Source organism: Eleutherodactylus coqui, chromosome 1, assembly GCF_035609145.1.
Source record: "Eleutherodactylus coqui strain aEleCoq1 chromosome 1, aEleCoq1.hap1, whole genome shotgun sequence".
Lineage (NCBI taxonomy): Eukaryota > Metazoa > Chordata > Amphibia > Anura > Eleutherodactylidae > Eleutherodactylus > Eleutherodactylus coqui.
The window spans coordinates 160,790,081-160,807,739 of NC_089837.1; the positions used below are offsets into that span (position 1 = coordinate 160,790,081).

A 17,659-nucleotide genomic window follows, 5' to 3' on the forward strand; every position below is an offset into this window, starting at 1 on the left:
AGTTGTTTTTAGTCTGCGGTTGTCTTTTTTTATCCTCAAAGGCAACCTGTCAACATATTTATCCTGCCCCATCATAAACATGAAGAAGTAGTACAAGTCTTCTGTTGTAGATGTAACAATATGCTCCATATTAAATGGGCACATAACAGCATCTGCATATTAGATCTGCTGCCCAGTGATGTAGAGCTCTGTGTATAAATGCAGACAGGATGCTTGATTCTTCTTGCACCCTGGTTATCTTGTATCTCGCATATATATGGCCCCCATTGGTAAGAGGTAATAGACCGTTTAGTGGTGCCACGTCGCTCCTCTGCACCTCCTTTGTTATTTATTCCTGATTTTCATGTTAAGCTGCCACACTTTGCTTGATGGAGTGCCGCACATATTATCTGTCAAGGACAAGCTGAAGCAAACCAATATAAGGTGAGGGGGGCAGCGGGTGTGACAGCAGGGATAACCGCAATGAGGAACAGATAAGCTATGTTAACCCTTTTCAAGGGAGCATTCACACTGGCATTTTTAGGGCAAGTTGAGACCTGCAGCTATTCTTCATGTGTTACAAGAGTGAAGTAAAACCCATAACATTGACATGCATGCTGTGGATTTCGAAAATCTGCAGTAGGGCAAATCTGCAGGAGTTTTCCCCTCTACTTGTAAATGGTGCTTTGAAATACACACTGCAACAGATCTGTCACATCTGAATGGAACAGTAGTGCTGGGTGTTTTTATGTATAGAGAAAAGTAAGCAAATTATGTATTTCTGCATCCGTTGTCTTAGGCTGGGATCACCTCAGCGCTAGAACTTCCGTCGCAGATCCGGCACAAAATACCGTAAGAAAGAGTGCTGCATGCAGCGCTTTTTCTTCCAGTAAAATGCCAGGCAGCTGAGCAGAAGTCAAACAGACCCCATTTTATTCAATGGGGTCCGTTCGGCACTGTTTGGTTCTGTCATAAGAAAGCCCCATTCAGGCAGGAGATTCCCCTTTCCTGTTCCACAATCAGAACAGGAAAACTGAACCCCCGCCACACATTTAACCCTTTGCAATCCAATTTTGGATTCGGTTTCCTAGGAGGTTTTCTCTTTTTGACATTTTACAACGGCGCCATTTGCTGGATAGAGCCAGTACTGCAGTATGTGACATGCTGCAGAGCCCCCCCCCCCCCCCCCCTGACAACAGAGCGGCCAGTAATATACAGTAAGAATACCCTGCTGGACATCTTCCGACATCGGAGCTGTACAGGCTTCAATCAGAATGTCTTTAGATGTCAGACAGTGGATTGGAAAGGGTTAAAAGCAGCCTTATGCCTCTTTCACACGGGCGAGAGCGATATTGTCACAAGAAAATTACAGTGATATTGCAGCAGTGTTTCCGTAATTTCTGCGATATCTCTACATTTTTTCGCGCTACAAAGTTGCGTGCCTTTGTAGCACCCTTTTCCCAGGATTTTCAGGGTGGGTTGAAATATAAGTCCTACCCTAAAAAAAACCCTAGCTGCATTAAAAGAAAAACAAAAAACTATACAATATATTACCTAACAGGCGCTGTTCACTCCTCCGTACGTCTCCTCCCAAGGCTCTGGTACACTTGTTTGCAGTCTTCAGTGGCTGCTTCCTGGTTAGGGGATTCATAAATCCTGCCTCCAGGAAGCGCTGGCTCTGATTAGTTCTTGAGCATTGATTGGCTGAGCCGTGGCGCTCGAGAACCAATCAGAGCCAGCGCTTCCTGGAGGCGGGATTTATGAACTCCCTAACCAGGAAGCGGCTGCTAAAGACTGCAAACAAGTGGGCCAGAGCTTTGGGAGGAGAAGTGCGGCGGAGCGGACAGCACCTGTTAAGTAATGTATTGCTTTTTGTTTTGTTTAGTTTTTTTTAATGCAGCTAGGGCTTATTTTAGGGGAAACAGCCAAATCCACAGCGGCAGAATTTCACATCAGGTCTAACTGGCTTTTGATACTGAATTACAGGCAGGTTTTAAGTCATTTTCAACTCTGCTTCAAGATCCACGGGTAGCTTGTGGATTTTGCCACGGAAGTTTCCATGGCCCATGTGAAAGGTCCCTTAAATAGCAACTATACTTTCAGCTAACTTTTGACATGTCATAAAGACATGTCCAAAATATCAATCAGTAGGGGTCCCGCTGCTGAGGACCCCGGGGAGCACTAGAATGAGGGGGCTGCAACGCACACCTGAGCATTGTGCATTCTTGGCCATCTTTGCTGGTGGTTGGGTGCTGCTGGCAGCTAAATACAGCCTTTCTAGAGTTGTATAGTGCTTTCTGCATGTGGGCTTGTCTTCAACTGCCGGACACTGCCAAAAACCAGCGAAGATAGCCGAGTGAGCACTGCAGACCCCCATTCTAGCGATCAGCGGGGTTCTCAGCAGCGGAACCTCCACTGATTGATACTTCCGATATGTCTCTATGACATGTCAAAAGTTAGCTGAAAGTGTAGTTACTATTTTAAGGGACCTTTCACACGGGACGAAATTAGGATGCAGGATGCGACTCAAGCCATGCTAAATTGTGCACCAAAATCCACAAGCCACCTGCAAATTTTGTTGTGGAATTGAAAATGGCTTAATTTTACTTATAAAATCCCCACAAAGGTGTTTGTACACAGACAGATCAAGGTATAACTGAAGCCCGTAGAAGTCTATGGAGAGGGGAGGAGGGAAGAGAAAACAGGAAGTAGCACAGACACATGCTGCTGGACCTAGTTCATTTTTTACTATCTCACCCCAGTGCTGGATTTCCAGCTTCACTGATTTATTGTAACTCATGCTGCTGCCTCTGTGTGAGGGATTATAGAAGAGCAAGATCTCCTCTCCTCTGTATGGGAGATGTTATAGCAGATAGTCTCCTATTTCTACTTTCTCCTACCCCTTTTCTCTCCATAGACTTCAATAAGCACTGTACAGAGAAAAATGATGGAGGCAGGGAAGGCACAGAGGAGGTGAGGAGTCTGATAAGTGCAGAAAAAAGCATTTTTTGTAACAAGATATACTTCAAAGTTTCTTATCTTTGCTTGTCTTAGACTTTTATTGCATATTCATCCTTAGTGCAGGGGTGTCAAACTCATTTTCACCGAGGGCCACATCAGCCTTATGGTGACCTTCAAAGGGCCGACTGTAAGACAGTATAGTAAAGGCTTGCTCACACAAGCATATTTGCGTACATAATATGCAGTGAATAGAAGCCATTGATGTCAATGAGTTCATTCACGTGATGTATATTTTCACACAGCATGACCTATTTTGTTGCGTACTACGCACCCCAATAGGCCATTGGAGTGAATGGGCTGCGCACATATGTGGTGAATGCACAGGAAACCTATGTATTCACTGCATATTTGCGCACCATCTCAGTGGGCCCACCTGCGTTCTTTTTTGCGTGCCCAAATATGCAGGCAGAAGCGATTTTCGATTGCGCAAATATGCAGCGTATTTGTGCGACCGAAATACGATTATGCCCGTGTTAACGAGCCCTAATAGTGACCCCTATAGTGGTCGCAGTAGTAATAGTGACCCCTATAGTGGTCGCAGTAGTAATAGTGACCCTTATAGTGGTCGCAGTAGTAATAGTGACCCTTATAGTGGTCGCAGTAGTAATAGTGACCCTTATAGTGGTCGCAGTAGTAATAGTGACCCTTATAGTGCTCGCAGTAATAATAGTGAATCTCATAGTGGCCCCAGTAAAAATATTGACCAACACAGTGGGCCAATTAGTAATAGCAACCCCCACAGTGGGCCAATTAGTAACAGGGTACCCCACAGTGGCCCCAGTAGTAACAGGGTATCCCACAGTGGCCCCAGTAGTAAGAGCGACCCCCAAAGCAATAATAACCCCCCCCCCAACAGCAGCAATATTACCCCCCCCCCCAACAGCAGCAATATTAACTCCCCCCAACAGCAGCAATATTAACCCCCCCCAACAGCAGCAATATTAACCCCCCCCCCCCCGCCAACAGCAGCAATCTTAACCCCCCCAACAGCAGCAATATTAATCCCCCCCCAACAGCAGCTATATTACCCCCCCAACAGCAGCTATATTAACCCCCCCCCAACAGCAGCTATATTAACCCCCCTAACAGCAGCAATATTACACCCCCCCAACAGCAGCAATATTAACCCCCCCCAACAGCAATATTAACCCCCCATCACCACCACCACCAGCAATATTAACCCCCCCACCAACAGCAGCAATATTAACCCCCCCACCAACAGCGGCAATATTAACCCCCACCACCAACAGCAGCAATATTAACCCCCCACCACCAACAGCAGCAATATTAACCCCCCACCACCAACAGCAGCAATATTAACCCCCAACTACCAACAGCGGCAATATTAACCCCCCCCCCCCCCACCACCACCACCAACAGCAGCAATATTAACCCCCACCAACAGCAGCTATATTAACCCCCCCCAACAGCAGCAATATTAACCCCCCCCAACAGCAGCAATATAATCCCCCCCCCCCAACAGCAGCAATATTAGTCACCCACCACCAACAGCAGCAATATTAACCCCCCCACCAGCAACAGCGGCAATATTAACCCCCCAACACACACCAACAGCAGCATTATTAAACCCCCCCCTCCCACCAACAGCGGCAATATTAACCCCACCACCACCACCAACAGCAGCAATATTAACCCCCCACCACCAACAGCAGCAATATTAACCCCCCCCCCCCCTTCCTTCCCCAACCCATATACTTACCTCCTCCTGCTGTCGCTGATTCCCGGCTGCACTCTGACGTCCGTGTGTAGCCCAGAACGCTTCCTCCCCGAGTCCTGTCCTGCGGAACTGAAGAGCAGGGGACTCAGGGGAGGAGGATCCTGGCTGTACTCTGACGTCAGAGTGTGCGCCACGATCAGCGGTAACAGCGCAATTACCAGCAGGGAGCTGCGGCTCCCCAGCTGGTAATCGCTTCAGTGGTGAGCGTCCGTCAGCACGCCGCGGGCCACAGAAAATGAGGCAGCGGGCCGGATTCAGCCCGTGGGCCTTGTGTTTGACACATGTGTCTTAGTGGATAAGATGTCCACCTCACCAAACAGGTTGTGGGCTGAGACCCGCAATTTCCACATAGGTCCCACAAGATATGTCATAAGTGCCTAAGCTGCGAATTTGCACTTCAACTCCAGAGAAAAATACATCAAACACTGCATGGACTGTACCACGCAGGATCCTCACCGCTCCTATCACAGCTACTGCTGGTGACTGCAGGCTCCTGTCACAATGAAGGAGATAATAGTTGATGCTCATAACCTTTACATGTATAATCTGCTTATTTAGGTGAATATAGAAGGTAATGGTTAATACGGTGTCCTCTTAGGAAGCAGAGATGGTACTGGCTCTAGATGGTAATGTGGTGCTCTAATGATGCATCTTGGGATTGCTGGCTTAGCACAGAGGAAGAGAAAGCAGGGAGAAAACTAAAAATCAAGATGTTGTCTAATAAGTATCAGACAGGGGGCTGCAATGCACATAGCAGATCTCCAGAATCAGATGCGGGGTGTAGCGATGGAAAAATGTGTTTTTGCTGGAATGGCCCTTTAAGTAAGCTAAGCGCTATGACTTCTTCCTCTGTATAGTAGCGCTCTTGTCCACCTACAACTATGAGTGCTATTTTTCACATTTCTGAAGAAATGTGGCGATGTACATGAAAAACATTAATTCGAGTGCCATTTAGAAGTGTCATTTTAAAAGTTCTTCGTTAGCAACACCATCTATAATTTCTAAGAAGCGATATTTTAAAGTGAAGGCGTTGTGTGTGGTCCGTGACGCCAGTGCAGCACTCACTCCCTGGAACCTATAATCTACACAGCATTCGGGGCTGGGATTAAGTAGCAGAGTTCTTTAACTGCAGTAATTATGGTATCTCCTCCTGTCAGGTACGTAATGAACATATTGCTCTTTATCAGGCCTCTCACCTTGTCTTCCTGCAGAGAGAAATTCTATTTCTCCACAAACCCCAGAGTACTGGAACTGATTTTCTGAACAAATAGGATTGCAGGAGCCGGGAGAGCTGCCTTTATTCTGATAGATGGTGTCTGCTCTCTGCGCTCTGTTATTCAGTTAAAGAGTCATCAACATCCAGCATGATGCTCCGGACGAGGGCCAGAGTGTGCAGACGATGGGTTATGGCCATGAACCTGGCAGATAAATCACCACTGTCGACTTTACTTAAATAAGTCCATTCCTCCAAACACAAAGTGGCACTGCTATATTTTTTCATTAATTTATTTATTTATCCAAACTTTTTTTTTTTTTTATCTCCCTCTCCATGGAAATGTCAATGCGTTATAAGCCCCCAAGTGTTAACCCATGTTGGTCTACTTAGGAACATCACTATCTCTACATGTTGTATTGAATTATGCACCATTTCCAAAATAGTATGATTGTCAGTACTGTAGGCCTATTACAGATTTATTTCATGGGAATGCTTCCAACTAGAGATGAGCGAGCGTACTCGTTAAGGGAAATTATTCGAGCGATTATCACCATTTTCGAGTGCATGCCTGCTTGCCCGAAAAGATTCGGGGGCGGCGAGGTGGAACGGGGAGGGGGGAGATCCCTCTCTCTCCCCCCGCTCCACCCTGCTCACTCCCGCAACTCACCGCTCACCCCCGCCGGCCCCTGAATCTTTTCAGACGAGCAGGCATGTACTCGAAAATGGCGATACTCGCTCGAGTAATTTGCCCTAACGAGTACGCTCGCTCATCTCTACTTCCAGCCATCCAATATCTGCATAGCCAATGGAAGTGTTTGCTTTGTGCTATCAGGCTTATTCCTAACCTGCACAGTTTTGAGTGGACCTATAAAGCTTTTCTGCTCATAGTGACATACTTGTAGCAGCTACGACCCCGGCCCATGATTTATGCACAGACGGACTTATGTGCCCGCACCTCGCCACCCTGCTCTGCTGTCCTTCTACCTTTACGATACTATATTTCTATATTCTGCATAAATACTGACTGACCAAATAAATCCGTTACCAAATATCGTTAAAAAAAAAAAAAGAACTACATGGACTGAGCAAATAAATCAAACATTCCTATTCCTCATATTCCAAAAGAGCCATTTAGTATCATTTTAGATTTATTTATTTTTTTTGAAGGGCACAAAAGTCAAAGTAAATTCAATTATAGGCATCTCATGTCCACAGGGAAAATCAGGCCCACTACGGATTCTCCATGGAGAATCCGTAGCGGGTCCCTCCTGCCCCGCGGACATGAGGCATAAAAATAAGAATTAACTAACCTCTCGCCCGCTCCAGATCTTCCCTTCGCCGCGGCTTCATCTTCTCTCCGTCGCGGCCGGATCTTCTTTCTTCGGCCCGGCGGATGCGCAGGGCGCATATTTCCTTTTTCAGCTGCACTTAAGCAGCGCTGCTGATTACAGCCACCTGATTGGCTCTTCTGCATCACGTGACTACACAGTGTGCACGCGCATTGCCTTCAGCAGCCGTGCACTACACACTACAGTTAAGCAGACGTGCACTACACACTACACTTAAGCAGCACGGGGTTAGGTTTAGGGTTAGGTTTAGGGTTACCTAACCCTAAAACTAACCATAAACCTAACCCTAAACACTAACCCTAAACCTATACCTAACCCTAAACCCTAACCCCGTGCTGCTTAAGTGTAGTGTGTAGTGCACACGGCTGCTGAAGGCAGCTCTAATCAGCAGCACTGCTTAAGTGCGGCTGAAAACAGAAATATGCGCGCAGGGCGCGTCGGTTGGGTGCCCCGCGCATGCGCCGGTCCGAAGAAAAAAGATCCGGCCACGACGGAGAGAAGATGAAGCCGCGGCGAAGGGAAGATCTGGAGCAGGTGAGTAAATTCCGATTTTGGTCTCCCGCGGATCCGAACGGCTTCCATAGGCTTCAATAGAAGCCCGCGGGAGCTGTCCCCGCAGGAGACCCGCACGAAAATGGAGCATGGTCCAGATTTTTTCATGCTCCATTTTTTTTAAAATCACTTTTATTGACGATCCGCGGGTATTTATCTACCCGCGGGTGGTCAATGCATCCCTATGGGATGCGGATCCGCGGGCGGGAGAAGAGATAAAATCCGCTGCGGATTTTAATTCTTCTTTTGCCCGTGGACATGAGGCCTCAGCTCATACTGCTGTAAGCGGAATCTGCTTGCTGATTCCAGGAGTGAGCCCGTTCGTGACCCTGCGAATGGCGGTTGAATTGTACTACGCATGACCACATACTCACGCAAGCGGTCATGCACAGTACACAATTTTTTTTGCTTAGATTTCCCACGCCGTTGCTTGGCGATGACGCGGATGCCCGCCGCCCATACACAATGCAATTGCGAATGAGCTGCGGGTATGTCTGTGACCATAGTGAACAATTCTGCGGATATCCACGGTTAAATAGAACATGCTGCGTCTTATTTTGCGCTCACGGATTACTCAATTCAGACTTGCCAATATAAGCAAAACTGTGGTATCCTATGCATTTGATTGATCTGCGTATTACAACGGATCAAACACTCGCAGAATCCGACATTTAATTCTGGTTGTGTGAGACCAATCTAAGGCTGCAAAGACACAACTAAGTCCATGCATACATACTGTGCCACCATATGGTGCCACTATATGGAGGCTGTAGTACCCCCATTCTCCACATGGGTGTTGTTCCATATATGAGACTCACATTAATCGGACACATAATGTGCCATAAGTGCCTAATACCTCCATATGGCATCCAAGGGAAGGTGTTACACTTTTTCCACATTACATCAGAGGTATACTGGAATATAATAGTGCCCCAGAGAAGTCTTTGAGTGACGTATTACAGCTCCCTACAACTTGGACATTGTATTGAGGCGTAATACGGTAAAGTATGTGAGGCCTTTCTATTGTAAAATGAAAGGGGCAAAAGCGAAATCTTAAGTGATACGACAGCCAGTTGCTGAGAGCGATGGTTTTATTATGTGGCCGGTCTTTATATGTCTTCATTTCATACACCTCTATTTGGAGATGTGTAGATCCAGAGAACTCTCTGCAGATAATACCAGTGCTTGTTCTGCAGACTCTTTTATCAGCTCCTCGTTAGCCTTGTCTCCTGTAATACTTTGGACTGTTCTTGTCTATAATTCCTAATAATGCTTTGCTTGTCTTCCAGCTGGTCCTGTTTGCTGGGAAGCTAAACACCATTGCAGCAATCGTGACAATTTTCTTCTTGCTGGTGTATGCTGCTGTGGGCCTTGCCTGTCTGGCACTAGAATGGGCTTCAGCGCCAAATTTCAGGTAAGTAGAACATCTTTGTCATTTTATAGAATGCATGGCTTGATCACTGCTACAAATAAGCTGTCAGTTTACTTTGTTTTCTATGGCTGAAAAATTTGCGCACAACGGGAGGTTTGAATTCCCAGATCCACGGTACCTCGTTGTGTAGAGCAGGCGGTATTAGTTCAGTCATTAGTCTTGTTCACAGTATATCTGTTTTAACTGATTAAAAGAAACACCTCTCTAGGGGGATTGTTCACATGGCAGGCAGACAGCTCTGTTACTGTCCCAGTTCTGCAACGTATCTGCCATGAATGAACATACTCCAAAGTCTTATTTACACTTGTGTGTTAATTGTGTTCCACAGTATGGAACCATATTACACATAACCAATGAATGTTGTGCTAGAAACACTGAAATTAGTACCTACTTGGGGAAATATGGTGCCTTATTATATCAGAAGGAACATGCAGAGTAATGACTGCTAGACAATGCAAGAGAGCTCAGGCCAATTTAGCATTCCTGTGTTATGGATCCAGAGCTGGAGAAGTTCATTCAAAAACACTTGATTCAAGATCATTCATTTCACAAAAAAAGACCACCTGTGTCTTAAGCCAAACTATGTAGATCGAGCAAAACTAAGGCTGTGTTCACATAGGTAAGTGTGAAATCGTTGCAAGAAACTCGGACCGATATTGCACTTGCTAACCTGCGATTTTCATCTGCATGTGTGATGCGTTTTGCAAGAAAAATGCATCACATCGCTGCACATGTGATTTTCGCATGCATTTCTCACGGGTGCACTCGCATGAAAGTGACATCCTCATGTGAGTGCCGTGTGATTTTTTTTTTTTGCTCCCATAGAAAATAATGGATGATGTCGCTCAAAAATAGTATATGCTGGGATTTTTTGATCTTTCACTATTGGTGTGAGTAAATGATCGCTCATGTATATTAACCCACTAGGATGTCTAGCCAGCAAGAAGGGAAATAGGAGCACATAGCAGGCTAGACAGGTTCTGGTAGTGGGGGACCTCAATGATTCATGGGACAGAGCAATCTGTCACAAAGATCGGGATCATTAGTGTGTTGTGTTCCTGCTGCTCTAGTTTGATACATCGGGAATCGGGTTGACAGATTACTGGGAAGGGTTGATGAGGACTCTGGTACCAATGGCACAGTTCGAAGTAGGGGGAAGGTCCTTAAAAACTATTTCAGGGAGGGGGAGGGAATTCCCCCCCACCTTTATACTCACCCCTGTACCCTTCCTTCCTGAAATGTGATTTGGCCCTGGCCAGGCCATTGTTCATTATTGCACAAGTTCTTTCCGAAAATAGCAATGAAAAATGAGAAATATGATAACACTTGATTGCTATTGTCTAGTTATATATTTTTCATTCAGAAAATACAAGGCTCATAGCTATATTAATGTGTTATTACTGGAATTTGTTTCATACTGCTATGCCCTTGTATGTATAATTGAAAATTCAATAAATACTATTGTTAAAAAAAAAAAACTATTTCAGGACACTTGGCCGTAAGCTTAGTTTGAGGACCTCCAAAGTAGTATTTTCTGAAAAAATTAGTGGGAGGTTAGGAAGGTAAACAAGGGGCTCACGAGTTGGTGTAAGAAAGAGCGATTTGGATATTTGGAGAACTCTAATGACTTTGCTATTAGCTATAGGTTCGACAAGAGGGATGGGTCTGCATCTCAATGGGGAGGATACAGCTGTGCTTAGGGAGAGGATGGCTAGATGGTTGAAGGAATGTTCAAACTAGTAACTGGGGGAGGGCAACCACAGAGACAGAGGGTAAGATAGCCCCAGATCACTGTCTTCACTAAGTAATGAAAATGGGGGTGAAGTACTGGGAGGGGTTACTACAGTTAGAACTGGAAGAATAGTTAGCATGGCCACATTTAATATATAAAATGACTAAAAGCCTTTAAACTACATGGTGATTAATTCTATATATCTGACCAATAAAACCAGCTTTAAACATAGTGGGAAGAACTGAGAGCTGGTTGGATGAAAGCTATGATTGTAAATTACAGGGTTACTGTCTATTCAGAAAGGATCATAAGAACTGAAAATGGGGAGGGTATGTCTTTATGTAAAGTCCTCTTTAAAGCCACACTAATGAAAGATAAACATGAGGGAGATGAACATTTGGAGTCTTTGTGGGTGGAAATACATGGAGGGAAAAACAATTTTAAAAAATCCTAATAGGGGTTTTCTATAGGCCACAAATATAACAGAAGCCACTGCAAATCTATTACTCAGGCAAATAGATGAAGTGGCAAATCACAATGAGGTAATTATGGGGGACTTAAACCATCCGGATGTCAACTAGGAAGCTGTAAGAAGTTACTGTCAATAACTAAAGATAATTACCTTTTCCAACTTGTACATGACCCAACAAGAGGGATGGCCATTTTAGACTTATTATTAACCAACAGACCGGACAGAATAATAGTGGCGTAGGTTGGGGGAGACCTGTATAACTTCATATCAATGTGGATTTGTAAGAGGCTGCTCCTGTCAAACCAATCTGATCAGCTTCTATGAGGAGGTAACTTTTAGATGGGACTGGGGAGAATAATTGGATCTCATATATCTGGACTTTTCTGAAACATTTGATACTGTGTCACATAAAAGGTTGGTATATAAAATGAGAATGCTTGGTCTAGGTGAAAATGTGCGTAAGTAGATAAGTAATTGGTTTAGTGATAGAGGGTGGTTATTAATGGTATATACTTTTCATTGGGTAACCATTACTAGTTGCGTACCACAGAGATCAGTATCGGACCCTCTTATTTTTAATATATTTATAACGACCTTGTACAAAGACTGTACAGTAAGATATCAATAATTGCAGGTGATACAAAACTATGCATGGTAATTAAAGTGGCAAATGAGATTTAACACTGATAAGGTTATGCCCATGGGCAGGGAAAATAAATGTCACATTACACACTAAATGGAGGAAAAAACTGGGTAAAGTGGAACAACCAGTGTCAGGTAGCTGCTGCCAAGGCAAATAGTATAATGGGGTACATTAAAAAAGGTTTAGGGGCACATGACAAGAATATTGTTCTTCCTCCTTACAAATCACTAATCTGACCACACATGTACAGTTTTAGGCACTGTTACCTAAGAAATATAAGAGTTTGAGCGGGTACAAAGGTAGGCAACCAGAGGGGTTATCGAAATTGAGGTTATTTATGGGGTGTCTCCAGAATGCTGACCAAAATGACTCCTGTATATCGCCTAAATTCTGTATAACAAGCAAGCATGCTAGCTAACAAAAGCATAAAAAACTCCAAGGGTCCTGCATGGGGCAAGAAACCCCTTTCCTGGATAACTTCGTCATGGAGGCTCCTTCGGCTCCACAGTCACGGACACAGCCCTCCCCCTCTTCCCAAATGCCTGGCTCACGAAATGACTCACCATCAGCTGGAACCTGCTCATCGGAATCTTCTTCTGCAGAGCGGCACTGTGAGGGAGCTTATTGCCCTTGCATGGATGGGGTGCCTGGGCTTGTTGCAAGAGCAGAGGTGAAGAGATCACCGTCTGAAATTCCGGATTGCTCATAGGGTGGTGGCCATCTTCCCAGCTCAGCACTATAGCAGTGTGCAGCACTGTCACAGCATGCAAACCAGCTGCACACTGCACAGAATTGTGGCAGCGATCATTCTCCAGAGCTTATGGAGTTTAACACCAGCAGAACTGAGACTGGCTGTTTAATGACGGTGCAATTTGGAAATTGTGGGGAATCAGTAAGTGCCCATTAGTATCTAGCTTTCTGAGCAAGCTACCTAGGCCTCAGAGGCAGTCATTCAGTCAATGAGCATTGGGGGCAGACTCCGGAGTGTTTGCTTGGACAGAGTCACCTGGAGAGGATTCCAGAGGTAAGTCCTTGTGGTGGGGACATCTTCCCTCAGGGAACCCATGGGAAGCTTCATCCAACTCATTCTCAGATGAGGCACGGTTTAGGAACCCCTCTTCAACTACAAATATCGAGTGGGGCAATTATCTTAAGCACCTCTTTCAAGTCCCTTAACTTGTTGATCTAAAGTTTCTGTAGTACGACATGACTTAAAAATGATTGCTGACTCCATAGTCTCATTAGAAGAAGCCCAAGATGAAACCCACCAATATTTCCCTCTAAACTACTGTCTTGGCCCACGTCAAAGCTCTCCACAAAACGTTCATTTGGAAGATCTTGACAATAGGGGGAGCAAGAACAATATAATGGAGCGGGGCCTCCCGGAAGCAATGTGTCCATAGGATTTGAGATCTATTCTTGAAAACATATTTAACGAGCTTTTGAGGAAAACATCCACTCACTCATTAAGTTTGATAGAGCACATCGTGCCCTCCGCCCTAAGGGAGACTCCACACAGCCATGAAATATTGTCTGTTGTATCCACGACTATTTTAAAAGAGGAAAGCTCTATACAGCTATACCCTGACCTATTGTGGTGTACACTTTAAAAACATTACCCTAAAACCACTCCTGGTTACCCTGAAAGACCATGTTGGTTTTTGACACTGGGGATTCCGTTTGCCTTAACTGCAATGAAGAATGGCTTCTATGCAACCCTGCAAACCTATTCTAAAGTGCAGCCCTTCTGTTCTTCTTTGGGCATTCATCTGCTTGATTTGATGGATTGGGAAATTGACTTTCCTGCTTCAGCCCCAACTCCAATCTGACAACATGTTCAGCATAAATAACAGTGGCCACCTTCTCAGGAATCTCCAGGCTTGTCGCAGAGTAAGTCCCCTATGTGAACCCATCTAGTAAATCCTTTGATACAAGTGTCTGTCTATGTACACAGTTTCTTCCATGTGTATTAGTCTCCTAAATATCTGTCTTGCTCGTTTTGTTGCTCCTTTGCTTTACAGGCAGCTGGGTCAGAGGCCACTGTACATTTTTACAAGCTACAGTATATTTTTGCCTGGTTATCCTCACCTGCCATTTTTTTCCTTCCCTATAGGCACCTTCCATATTTTTGAGGGTTATTTTGTTGCATATGCCCCCCCCCCCTCCTTTATGAGTGGTATTGGTGGTTGTCGCTTGGTTGCATGACAATTCTTTTACTCTCTCCAAGATTGAGTTTCATTATTGCTACAGGTCCTTTTTGTTGTATGTTATGTTGATTTGTGTTGTTCTCTTGTCTTGCCTCCCTTCCCTTTGGTGTCTTCTCTCAGACAACATTGACCAGAAGTCTTTTCTTGGCTGCCAGCTTTGTTGCTTTTGCAGTAAAACCAACTCTACTGTTTATCTTTACCATATTGTACAGATGAAGGAAATCTAGTTTCCCTGAATGTCAAGGGCCTGAACTCTAATACAAAGAGGTGTTTGACCCTCACTGAACTTAAAAATCTCTTTGCAGATGTGGCTTTTCTTCAGGAGACCTATTTTAACAAATCTGGCAGCTTTGCATTTTCCCATTGTATACTCCGTTTGCCGGGATAGGAAGAGGTATGGAGTGGCTATTTTAATTGCAAATTCCTGCCCCTTTTGGATTTATGCCTCTACATTGGACCTGCAAGGGTGGTATATTATTCTTCAGGGATCCTATTGTGGCTCCCCAATCATTATATGTATTATCTATGCATCTAACACTTCACAAATATGCCTTCTTAATAGACTCTTGCTAAAAAAATTTCACACCTTCCTCCTGCGGCCCTTATTGCTGCTTTTTTTTCGAGACATTAAAAAGATTGGTGGTGTCGTGTGCCACAATAACTCTGACTCAATGTAGACTTTACGGAGACTTCTACAAAACCAGCTGTAAGTCCTCCTTAAACGATTTAAGGACGGTCAATTATTCCTCAGCTTGTGCTTTTACCTTTTACTCATTGCCTCATGGGACTTGCATCAGAAGTGATTATTTCTTTGGCAACATTATGGCTTTATGGCTCTTAGCGGGTCGCTGATCTGGGTTCTATGACATGGTGGGATCATGCTTCTATTTCTGTCCAGCTTAAAACGATATACACAATACTGAGGAACTACCAATAGAGACTCAACGAAATGTTACTATTTCTTGTAGACGATTTCACTGTTAATGCAGGCACTGTGTCTTCCGCAGCTGTTTTTAGAGAAGCTCATAAGGTGGTAATGTTGACCGTACTTCTTTCTCTTGTCGCAGAAAAGGCTTTTGAGCACCTTAGTTGACCTTTTATGTTTTGAAACGCTCTTAGCCTTTGGTATTTCAGATCCCTTCTTTAGTGCCCTGTGTGCGCTTTATTTTCGTCCAACTGCTACTATTAAATTATCACATGCTACATCACAACCCATTTCAATGAAAAATGGCACTCGTCAGGGGTACTCACTGTCTCTACTATTTGTTCTTTCTATAAAACCCCTAGCAGCGGCTATACACCTCAATCCTAATGTGCATGGAATTCAAAGATCGCAAATTCAAATTGTCTTTAGGGGCAGATGATGTGTTACTAACACTAACACGGCCACATATTACTCTTCCCAATCCTCAAGCTGTCCTCCAAGATTATGGCAAATTATCGAGGTAATGGGTGAATGTAGCTAAATCTGAAGCCCTAGCAATAAATATTTCTTGTGCTAACTGGAGGCTCTTAAATCCAACTATAATTATCGTTGGCAAACTAATACCCTAAATCATGTGGGAATCCATTTGATGACCTCCTGTTTATCCCTATACTCCGATATCTTCCCTTGTTTGTTCTTCGAAATACGTGGTCTTTTACACCAGAAGACTGGTTTAATGGACCGCCAATATACCAAACTTGACAATAAGAATACTCTGAAATATAGTTATACCATTCTTCTTTCCAGTTACTATATAGAAATGAATCTCCAACTGTACCACAAGGCTTACAACAAACTGGTCAGGGATCACAAGATGGGGCTCTCCCCAACGAATAAAGTGATTCCAATGTAACCAAGAGGGAGCAGACTTTTTCCTTTGCCTTTGGCAGTGTCCCAATATACAATTATCCTTATGTAAAATGGCAGATTTCACTATGACATATCTAACAAATTATGTTTCATATAATCCCCGTATGGGCTGTTTTTGATTTTGTGGATGTGTCCACTACTACATGTACAGTGGGAGGTAGGAAACTATTATACATGCCGCTGGTATTAAGATTATATTCCACACATGGATACACCCAGACACCCCTCCATTTCAACTATTTTAAGAAAAACTGTCCTATTTCATGAGGATGGACTAGGTGGATGCATTTCTAAAAAAAGAAATGCAGTTAAAAAATTCTTTGACAACTGGGAGAGCTTCATAGCTATCCTACCTATACGAATTAGACAAGCCATCAGGGACTGCATTTTTTGACTGAGATTGGGTCCACACAACACAAGGATCAGTTTGGCTTAATCGGACGGAACTTTTTGTTGGGGTAGAAATATATGTGGTTGTCGAAAGGTGACTCCTATTATTATTCAAGACTGTTGAAATTCAGTTTATGTTTATTTATAATGTTGTGAAGTGAGGACAGTGGGTATGAAAGTCAAAGACACTACATTAAAATTCTCAATGCCTAAATATATTTTTGCTATAGGATTATACATGAAGAATGATGATCCTTGAAGTTTGTGATATGTTGTTGTTTTCTCGTCTCTGGACTGGGGGTGTTCCCAGACTCCACAGGGTTTGGACCTTGAGGTTCCTTCTTCTTTGCCTGCACTTTGAGTCTTTGTTGATATTGTTCTTTGGGACATTCACATCATCCTGTAATTTGAGTTTCATGTGATGTATCTTGGAATGTCCCTAATGTTCTAAACTTGTTCGGTTTCTGGAAAATTAATCATTTAAAACATTTACATAGATGGAATGCCCATCTATGACGCTTTTAGTTTGCCTCATTGGAGTTTTTTTGCCTTTCTCTAGATCAACAATGGAAGGTGGAAACAGGCTGAACTAGATGGACATTGTCTCCTTTCAGCCTAAAATACTATGTTAGTACATGTCTTGTACTCAGTACCGTTATCTAAAAGGTCAACATTATATGCAGTCTCTCTTTGCATGTTCCTCAGCTCCCCCCCCCCCCCCACGAAATTTGAGAAAATTTGTAAATGGCTACTTGTATGAAAGGCTTAATCTCAGGTATCTATAAAATACTTATTGATCCCTACCCAGACCAAGAGGTTAGGCATACTTATATGGATAAGTGGAAATCCTTCTTGAATACTCAACTTTCCTCTGATACCTACCGTTTAATATGGAGAATGGCTGCGAAGATGTCTTTATGTATGACATGCAGGAAAAATCAATATAAGTTGATGATGTTTTGGTATCGTACTCCTTCCATTCTCCATAGACTAAACCCTAAAAGCACCCGGCCGAAATGCTCTATCTTGGCCGGCCGGGCGCTTTTACGCCGTGGATATATGCTCATGTGCAC

General features: G+C 43.9%; 1 protein-coding gene across 1 annotated transcript in view; it reads left to right on the top strand.

Annotated features, from left to right (window-relative positions):
- The window catches only part of LOC136627479 (solute carrier family 12 member 9-like), a 288,868-nt gene that overhangs the window by 191,270 nt on the left and 79,939 nt on the right, over positions 1-17,659 (top strand). Inside the window, exon 9 of the mRNA XM_066602618.1 lies at positions 9,145-9,269. Coding sequence (XP_066458715.1) covers positions 9,145-9,269 — 125 coding nt within the window. The remainder of the gene's footprint in view (positions 1-9,144; positions 9,270-17,659) is intronic.